Here is a 10,475-nt window from a genome sequence, read left to right as displayed (position 1 = left end):
CCTTAAAGATATCAAAGGAACGTGTTGGTCATATCATTCATCAATATTTGGATATGCGGAAATTCTGTGCAAAATGGGTGCCGCGCGAGCTCACATTTGACCAAAAACAACAACGTGTTGATGATTCTGAGCGGTGTTTGCAGCTGTTAACTAGTAATACACCCGAGATTTTCCGTCGATATGTGACAATGGATGAAACATGGCTCCATCACTACACTCCTGAGTCCAATCGACAGTCGGCTGAGTGGACAGCGACCGGTGAACCGTCTCCGAAGCGTGGAAAGACTCAAAAGCCCGTTGGCAAAGTAATGGCCTCTGTTTTTTGGGATGCGCATGGAATAATTTTTATCGATTATCTTGAGAAGGGAAAAACCATCAACAGTGACTATTACATGGCGTTATTGGAGCGTTTGAAGGTCGAAATCGCGGCAAAACGGCCCCATATGAAGAAGAAAAAAGTGTTGTTCCACCAAGACAACGCACCGTGCCACAAGTCATTGAGAACGATGGCAAAAATTCATGAATTGGGCTTCGAATTACTTCCCCACCCACCGTATTCTCCAGATCTGGCCCCCAGCGACTTTTTCTTGTTCTCAGACCTCAAAAGGACGCTCGCAGGGAAAAAATTGGGCTGCAATGAAGAGGTGATCGCCGAAACTGAGTCCTATTTTGAGGCAAAACCGAAGGAGTACTACCAAAATGATATCAAACCAGTAAGGAAAGTCTAAAGTCGGGCGGGGCCGACTATATTATACCCTGCACCACCTTGTAGATCTAAATTTTCGATACCATATCACATCCGTCAAATGTGTTGGGGGCTATATATAAAGGCTTGTCCCAAATACATACATTTAAATATCACTCGATCTGGAAGAATTTGATAGACTTCTACAAAATCTATAGACTCAAAATTTAAGTCGGCTAATGCACTAGGGTGGAACACAATGTTTGTAAAAAAATATGGGAAACATTTAAATCTGAAGCAATTTTAAGGAAACTTCGCAAAAGTTTATTTATGATATATCGCTCGATATGTATGTTTTAGAAGTTTAGGAAAAATAGAGTCATTTTTACAACTTTTCGACTAAGCAGTGGCGATTTTACAAGGAAAATGTTGGTATTTTGACCATTTTTGTCGAAATCAGAAAAACATATATATGGGAGATATATCTAAATCTGAACCGATTTCAACCAAATTTGGCACGCATAGCTACAATGCTAATTCTACTCCCTGTGCAAAATTTCAACTACATCGGAGCAAAAAATTGGCCTCTGTGGTCATATGAGTGTAAATCGGGCGAAAGCTATATATGGGAGCTATATCTAAATCTGAACCGATTTCAACCAAATTTGGCACGCATAGCTACAATGCTAATTATACTCCCTGTGCAAAATTTCAACTAAATCGGAGCAAAAAATTGGCCTCTGTGGTCATTTGAGTGTAAATCGGGCGAAAGCTATATATGGGAGCTATATCTAAATCTGAACCGATTTCAACCAAATTTGAAACGCATAGCTACAATGCTAATTCTACACCCTGTGCAAAATTTCAACTAAATCGGAGCAAAAAATTGGCCTCTGTGGGCAAATGAGTGTAAATCGGCCGAAAGCTATATATGGGAGCTATATCTAAATCTGAACCGATTTGCTGATATTTTGCAAGTTTTTCGAGACTTATAAAATATTTGGATGTACGGAATTTGAGGAAGATCGGTTGATATACACGCCAATTATGACCAGATCGGTGAAAAATATATATGGCAGCTATATCTAAATCTGAACCGATTTTTTCCAAAATCAATAGGGATCGTCTTTGAGCCGAAACACGACCCTATACCAAATTTTAGGACAATCGGACTAAAACTGCGAGCTGTACTTTGCACACAAAAATAGATCAACAGACAGACAGACGGACAGACAGACAGACAGACAGACAGACAGACGGACATCGCTAAATCGACTCAGAATTTAATTCTAAGACGATCGGTATACTAAACGATGGATCTCAGACTTTTCCTTCTTGGCGTTACATACAAATGCACAAACTTATTATACCCTGTACCACAGTAGTGGTGAAGGGTATAAAAATTGGAAGGTCGTTATAATCGTTGTATCGCTCTTGAAGGGAACTATGTTTTGGCAAAAAAAATGAGTTTTTTTTTGTTAGACCGGGGACTTATCAGCCAACCTGTTACGTCCATTGTGTTAACACAAGTGGAAGACTTCTCTCGTATCAATGAGTGCTGCCCGATTCTAGGTTTAGCTCAATGACAAGGGACCTCAATTATATAGCAGAATTCGAACGGCCTTTCACATTACGGTGAAACCAGTTAGAGAAATTTTGGAACTCTGAGAAATGTCACCAGCATTATTAAGAGAGGATAATCCACGGATAAACAAAATTATATTTAATCGAAACTGGGATTGAGCCCACGGTGGCATGCGGTTTTATGTTTTAGTTAACACGGTTCTATACAACATTATGCAAAAAAAAAAAGCTGAAAAAACTAATAAATTAATAATAAATTCCTAATTCCTTTACCAAGTACGCTACACCGGCATTTTAAAGTGTAAGAGTACGTCCCTCATACATATATCCTTAGTGCAATTTCTTGTTTCTTTGACTCGACATCAATACCAAACTCTTTAAAGTAAATACAAAATCTTTGGAACTATGTTAGCTTTTTTCAATGTTAAGAGATCACATTTTTAAATGATCAAATAGTATTTATTTCATTGTCCCAAAATCTGAAATGTTGTCGCAAATGCATTGGAATTAATTCGAAGAAATTCTATAAATTCTCGTTGACTTTTTAAAAGCCAATATGTATGCACACTAATTTCCACAATGCAATTGAACATACATACGAGTACCTGTAAGGGATTAGAATAGAAATATGGGAGGGAATAGAGGTAATACTTAATTATTGTCTACCTAAATTATGCCTTCCAGGCAAATGCACACAGCAGAAACCAAAAACTCAAACAGCTTCTTATAGACAAGATTTAACCGGAAAAACCATTTGCAAATTCCAATTGTAAAACACACCAATAGGAAGGCCATTCCTTTGGCATATCCTGGAAAATCCAATTCAACAAACCCAAGGACGTACGTGTGAGTGTGTGTGTTTTTGACACATGTGACAAACGCCCATCCAAATTCACTTAGGGAATCAAAGTCTATGATAGGGTATGGTCATACCTGACAATTGAATATAAATAGAATAGACACAGAATGCAATGCACTTCATACGTTTGACATATTGAAGCCAGTGATAATGTCATCCCAGTGCTACACCACGTTCCGTTTAACGTCTTTTTTATTTTTTGCATTATTTTTACTTTTGCAAAAAACCTCGGCCGGCAGACAGCGAATATGTGGCTCAGCTTTAACCGAAGTGTTGGCATCGGTGTGTGTGAACGGTTTCAACTATCGTATAAAGAGATGCTGTAAGTAGAGTGAATTTGATATTTGACAATAGAAAGAGTCTTCAGTTAACTTTAGTATGGGTTGAACTTTTTGATATCGAAGACTATTTTTTGTTTTGTAGTAAACAAAATTATTTATAAGAATACAAGATATAACCCTCTCATGCCCAAATTAACATGCACGGGTCTATATATGTTAGTCTTGACTCACGCATGAAATGAAAAAAAAAATTCAAGGTCCTTGCTATCCTGCAATCGAATGTCGAATAAATCAAAATAACGGGACTTTGAAGCATATAAGCACAATATTGCCTATAGGTAACATTGGGCATGAGAGGGTTAACATAAAGATTTTTGTTTAAAGCCATATAGAAAACAAAGTGTAACCGTTATGGAATAAAGAAATAAAAATATTTTAAATGCAGTCTAAGCTCGGTTAAAATGAATACCCCATTTATACAGAAACAATTTTAAATGTTCATATCTGGTCGAGCAGTTACACCTCCTCCTTGCCCGATTAAATTAAAAGTTTTTATATTTTCTGGACACTAATTATCTAATTAAATTGGAATTTACTAGGAAAGACAGTGAGGGGCACCTGCTAGGGAATTAAGTATTTAATTTTTTGATATTTGCTTAATTTTCCGGTATATATTCGGAAAGGAATCTTCCCCGTGCCCGACATTTAAAAAAAAATTTGTTATGATCAAATAACTTGGTTATTTGACAGCAAAAAATTTTGAAGTTCTTCTAAAGGCACAAATTTAAAATAACTTCCAAAAATGCCCTCCCAAAGATGTTCTTTATTTTAACTGCACAGGAAGTTCATTTGAGTCAATTTGTTTATACCCTCCACCATAGGATAGGTGGAGGTGGATTTGTCATTCCATTTGTAACACATCGAAATATTGCTCTAAGACCCCATAAAGTATATATATATATATTCTATATATTATGGGTCGTGGTGAAATTCTGAGTCGATCTAAGCATGCCCGTCCGTCCGTCCGTCCGTCCATCCGTTGAAATCAAGCTCACTTCCGAACGAAACAATCTATCGACTTGAAACTTGGCACAAGTAGTTGTTATTGATGTGGGTTGGACGGTATTGCAAATGGGCCATATCGGTTCACTTTTACGTATAGCCCCCATATAAACGGACCCTCAGATTTGGCTTGCGGAGCCTCTAAGAGAAGCATATTTCATCCGATCCGGCTGAAATATGGTACATGGTGGTACTATATGGTCTCTAATAACCACGAAAATATTGGTCCACATCGGTCCATTATTATATATAGCCCCCATATAAACCGTTTTCCAAATTTGGCTTGCGGAGGCTCAAAGAGAAACAAAATTCATCCGATCCGGCTGAAATTTGGTATATGGTCTCTAATAACCACGTAAAAATTGGTCCACACCCGTCCATAACTATATATAGCCCCCATATAAACCGATCCCCCGATTTGGCTTGCGGAGCCTCTAAGAGAAGCAAATTTCATCCGATCCGATTGAAATTTAGTGCATTGTGTTAGTATATGGTCTCTAACAACCGTGCCAGAATTGGTTTATATCGGTCCATAATTATATATAGCCTCCATATAAACCGTTCTCCAGATTTGAACTCCGAAGCCTCTTGGACGAGCAAAATTCATTCGATCCGGTTCAAATGTGGAACGTGGTGTTAGTATATGGCCGCTAACAACCATTCCAAAATTGGTCCATATCGGTCTATAGTTATATATAGCCGACCCCCAATCACACAAAAATTGGTCCATAATCATGGTTGCCACTCGAGCCAATAGAAAATTTGATTAACATTTTATTTTTATAGAACATTTTGTTAAAATTTAATTTTTATAGAAAATTTGTCGAAACTGTATTTCTATAGAAAATTTTGTCAAAATTTTATTTCTATAGCAAATTTTGTCAAAATTTTATTTTTATAGAACATTTTGTCGAAACTTTATTTCTATAGAACATTTTTTAAAAGTTTTATTTCTATAGAAAGTTTGGTAAAATTTTATTTCTATAGAAAATTTTGTCAAAATTTTATTTCTATAGGGAATTTTTCTAATTTTGTCAAACTGAATTATATACGTATTTAATCGGTCTTTTTTAATTTAATATAAACCACGTATAGACTTACTTATAATTTAGAAGACGGTATTAGGAGGTTTTAAGATACCTTGCCATCGGCAAGCGTTACCACAAGCCAAGTAATTCGATTGTGGATGGCAGTGTTTAGAAGTAGTTTCTACGCAATCCATGGTGGAGGGTACAAAAGCTTCGGCCTGGCCGAACTTACGGCCGTATATGCTTTTTTTTTTTTTTAATTGATTACGTTTTCAAATTCAATAAACTTTTTAATATTGTGATGTTATTTTTTGCGATGTATGATATAAATAATTTCAAGCCTTTCCCACCTTCAATATTAATATAAATTCTCAAAAAAATTTCAGTGGAAATTGAATATGAAGCCCCAAAAACCTCTCCTCCGGATGACAGTTGGTATTATCGTGTCAAGGACATTCTTCGAAAATTGGAATCCGAACCATTTGAAGATACTGAGAATGTCTACATTGAAGTAAGCACAGGTAGTGGCTCCACCGACAATGTTTTAATTCGTAAACGCAGACAGAGCGATTACCCGAGATCTCGAGGCGTTGCTGATGAATGTTGCACTAATGGATGCGTTTATGCCGATATTTTAATGTATTGTGCATAAGTAAAAATCTTTTCTACTTTTTTTTTGCACGGTGTATTCTCTTTTTTAACAATGTTCATTTATATACAAAAATATATTTTTTTTTACTTCAGCAATCAATTTTAATAAATAACTAATCTAATATATTATAATTAATTTACTACATATTGGTAAAGAAAATGTAGGCTCTTCTAATCTAAATTGAACAGTAGCATTGAAATCGCCTTTCTTGGAATATTTTTTCATTCTGCTTCAATAATGTTCATTTTAATATAGATACATTTCTTTTCAATAATCAATTTAATAAATGCATAATGAAAACTATATTAAACATTTCCGTAATAATATTCGTATTGTATTGAACACAATTCAAACATGGACGAGAAGTTACGAATCTTATTGACATGTGCTTTGCCTAGTAGGCGCCTTAAATATATGATGATTCTTTTTATTATTATTTTTTTTTTTGGATCGAACATTCCATTTTCGTTTTGAATATGTTCATGAACAAATAAATGTCAATTGAAACTTTTGAATTATAATAGCTCAGCAGAAAAGGAGCTTCCAAAAAAGTAGTTTGGATCCCCAATTAGTGATCCGGATGTAGTGCAAACTCCTTGATCTCAGATGCGTACCAGTGGATCTATGTTTCGTCAGACTGAGAGGTATTTTCAAATGTTTCTTGTATCTCATATACATCAAAACAATCCTTCAATCTTAAATAATGGATTTGTCTAAATGTATGCGCAATGGTAGCCATTTCGGGACATCTGAATGTTACCCATCAAAAACCATTGGGATCTACGTAGGTTAGGTTTGGTTAAGTTAGGTGGCAGCCCGATATTTCAGGCTCACTTAGACTATTCAGTCCATTGTGATACCACATTGGTGAACTTCTCTCTTATCACTTAGTGCTGCCCGATTCCATGTTAAGCTCAGTGCCATGGGGTATACGTAGCAACTCACTCAACAACAAAATCTTGGCGGTAGCTACATGAGGAAAAGAACGATTATTTTCCCATACACCCCGGCGCATAGCTAGCGCAAAATAGATTCGAAAGATAACTCGGAAGATACATTTCGATTTGAAGCGAACAACAAAATCGGATTAGTCTTACAAAAATTTTTATATCTAAATATGTGTTTAATAATATAAAGGCATAAATCTTTATATTATTAAACAATAAATTATTAAAAATGAATAATGATTTTTTTTGCATAATTTTGCATGCTATTGGTTGAGGCAACAAATTCTATCGGTTAGATTCCGGTAGTAGATGGAACCAAATAAATTGGATGGCAAAAAATTGTTTGTCACAACAAATTTGTTTTTTGTGTGTGCTTTAAGGATTTTGGTATGGTGATTCCGAGACAAAGATGCGGCTTCTTTAAAATAAGGAAATTTTTTAGCGACTTATCTGGCTTTATATCTAGGACCAATAAAATTAAAATTATGTTACACTCAAAAAAAAGTGAACTCACTATTTCACTGAAGCCAATTTAACTATATTTTAGTTCATGAAATTATTATATTTGGAGAAAGTTTCATTTACTCTAATAATTTTTTGCGTACGTTAGTTAAATGTGTTGGAAAAATAAATGAATCGAAGCACGAATATTTACAAAAACAATTTATATTTATTCTGACGAGAATTCAAAAACGACTGAGACTTATACAATTCAAAATGAACCAAAATGATAGAAAATCTTAACATAAAAATCTTAGTATGCCTTGCATTTCAATACACAAATTATAACAAGAAATCTATGATAACTAGATTTTTAAATAAAACGTTTGACAAGTTATTTTCATTATTTAATTTCAACACCATCCCTTAATGAAAATTCTCCAATACCAAGTTTCTTTGTAAACTTCTTCTGTGGAAGTGGTTTCAGGATTTTTGTTAAGATATCCGCCGTGTTTTCAGTGGAGGGTGTAAATACCAATTTAATATCTCCTCTTTCATGGACCTCTCTGACATGATGAACGCGAGTGTCAATATGTTTACTCCTTGCATGGTAAACAGGATTCCGAACTAATTTTTGAGCACTCAAATTATCTCCATAAATAGTTGTCGCAGATTTCACAATATCATGAAATCCTAATTCATTCAACAAATTTCTCAAGTATATTACTTCTTTCGTAGCTGCAGATATTGCCATGTACTCTGACTCGGTACTACTTAGTGCAACAGTTTGTTGTTTCTTTGACTCATACGAAATTGCTGATCCAGCTAACAGGAAAACATACCCAGTATATGACCTTCTATCATCAGAACTGTTGGCCCAATCGGCGTCTGCAAATCCTCTTAATATTTTTCCATCAGGTTTGTAAAAAAGTTCATAATCACGTGTGTGTTTTGCCGCATTTAAGTGTTCCAAATGAGGATTTTTATTAAACTGAGACAATATATTAACTGCATGCACGATATCAGGACGCGTACATATGCCAATATACATTAACGATCCGATAAGTGATTGATATTTGGTCGTGTCTACTTTCTCGCACGTAGTGCAATCTTGACAGGATCTAAACTTTGCTCCTGGATCTAGAGGAGTATTACATTTGCGGGTGTCCAACATATTGTGATTCTCTAGAAGCTCGTTGATCATATTTTTCTGTGATAACTTCAAAGCTCCAGTTGGTTCTTTCCTCTCTATCTCCATCCCTAGGAAATAATCAACTGGACCTTTATCTACTGTCTCAAATTCGTTCATTATCTTAGATTTTATAATATTTAGACTTGATTCTTTCGAACTTGCCAACAATAAGTCATCTACATAGACAATAATTATGTTAATTTCACCATCTTTGTTCAACGTGTAAGCACATTGATCTACAGTGCATCGGGTAAATCCAATTTGTTTTAAAACTGTATCAAGCTTTTCATTCCATTTTCGGCCCGATTGTTTTAGGCCATAGATTGATTTTTTAATCTTACATACCTTTTCAGGGTAATTGACGTCCACAAAACCATCGGGTTGAGCCATAAATATGTCCTCAACTATTTCTCCATTTAAATATGCGGTGGTAACGTCCATTTGATGGACGTATAATTTATATTCTACAGCCAAAGCAAGCACAGTTCTTACAGTGGAATACCTTGCCACAGGAGAAAATGTTTCTGTATAATTTATTCCATATCTTTGTGCACATCCCTTGGCCACCAGTCGTGCCTTATAGCGATCTACTCTTCCATCTTTATCATATTTTATATTAAAAACCCATTTATTTCTTAATATTGGCTCTCCAGGTGGCTTATCTACTAACTCCCAGGTATGTTTTGACTTAAGCGATTCAATCTCACAACACATAGCTTTCTTCCAAAACTCCCAGTCGATGCTGGACATAGCCTCTGAAATATTTTTTGGCAGATTGTTCACATTGCTTTGCGCAATCTGTAATTGATTCATGGGTATTCTTTTACCAGATCGCAGAACTCTGAAATCCCTTTCATTATCAATTATGCTAATATCATTTGCACTTTCCTCATTCATGTTAGATGTATTCTCATCATGATAAATTTCATTTTGAGATGATATATTCGGCTGAATATCTGCTTCAAATCTTACCATATCGGTTTCTTCATATTCAACTTGTGGAAATAAATCGTAGTCCTTAGCCCCTAAAGAATTTTCAAGAAACTTAACATCTCGGCTCTTGTGTATTTTTCCAGTTTTTGTATCAAAAAGCCGATATGCTTTAGATTCAGCAGAATATCCTGTTAAAACGCACTCTTTACCTTTAGCCGAGAATTTTGATTTTCCAGGTTTTTTATCTAGCATAATTGCTTTGCATCCAAATACTTTATAATGTGATACTGTTGGTTTTATGCCACTCCAAAGCTCAATCGGGGTTTTTTCGCACAACGCTTTCGAGGGACTTCTATTCCTTATATAAACAGATGTACCAACCGCTTCCCCCCACAAATTTTCAGGCAAGTTAGAACCAAGCAGCATACATCGAGCCATTTCAACAACAGTTCGATTTGCTCTTTCGGCTACCCCATTTTGTTGGGGAGTATATTCCACAGAAAGTTGCCGATTTATTCCAAGTTTCTCTAGGTGAAATGAAAATTCAAAATTCAGATATTCTCGGCCATTGTGACTTCTAATTGTCTTGAGCTTTTTCGATGTCTGCCGTTCTGCCATCTCAATGAAACTTTGGAATGTTTTGTAAACATCGCTCTTATTTTTTAAAAAGTAAACAAACATCATCCGGGAATAATCGTCAATAAATAATACAAAATATCTATTTTTCCCGATTGATGGTACTCTCATTGGCCCACAAACATCTGTGTGAACTAATTCAAGCGGCTCCTGTGCCCTGAATGTCGCCTCTTTA

The 10,475-nt window shown here is 35.4% G+C and overlaps 1 protein-coding gene across 1 annotated transcript; it reads left to right on the top strand.

Annotated features, from left to right (window-relative positions):
* Positions 1 to 3,251: 3,251 nt before the first annotated feature.
* Ilp4 (Insulin-like peptide 4) lies at positions 3,252 to 6,454 on the top strand. Its single transcript, XM_075307659.1, has 2 exons — positions 3,252 to 3,450; positions 5,886 to 6,454. Exons 1-2 carry the CDS (start codon positions 3,279 to 3,281, stop codon positions 6,149 to 6,151), a joined length of 438 nt encoding a protein of 145 aa, XP_075163774.1. The 5' UTR covers positions 3,252 to 3,278; the 3' UTR covers positions 6,152 to 6,454.
* Positions 6,455 to 10,475: the final 4,021 nt, after the last annotated feature.

The sequence above is a fragment of the Haematobia irritans genome, chromosome 4, assembly GCF_050003625.1.
Source record: "Haematobia irritans isolate KBUSLIRL chromosome 4, ASM5000362v1, whole genome shotgun sequence".
Taxonomy (NCBI): Eukaryota; Metazoa; Arthropoda; class Insecta; order Diptera; family Muscidae; genus Haematobia; species Haematobia irritans.
This window is presented reverse-complemented; position numbering and strand designations above follow the sequence as displayed.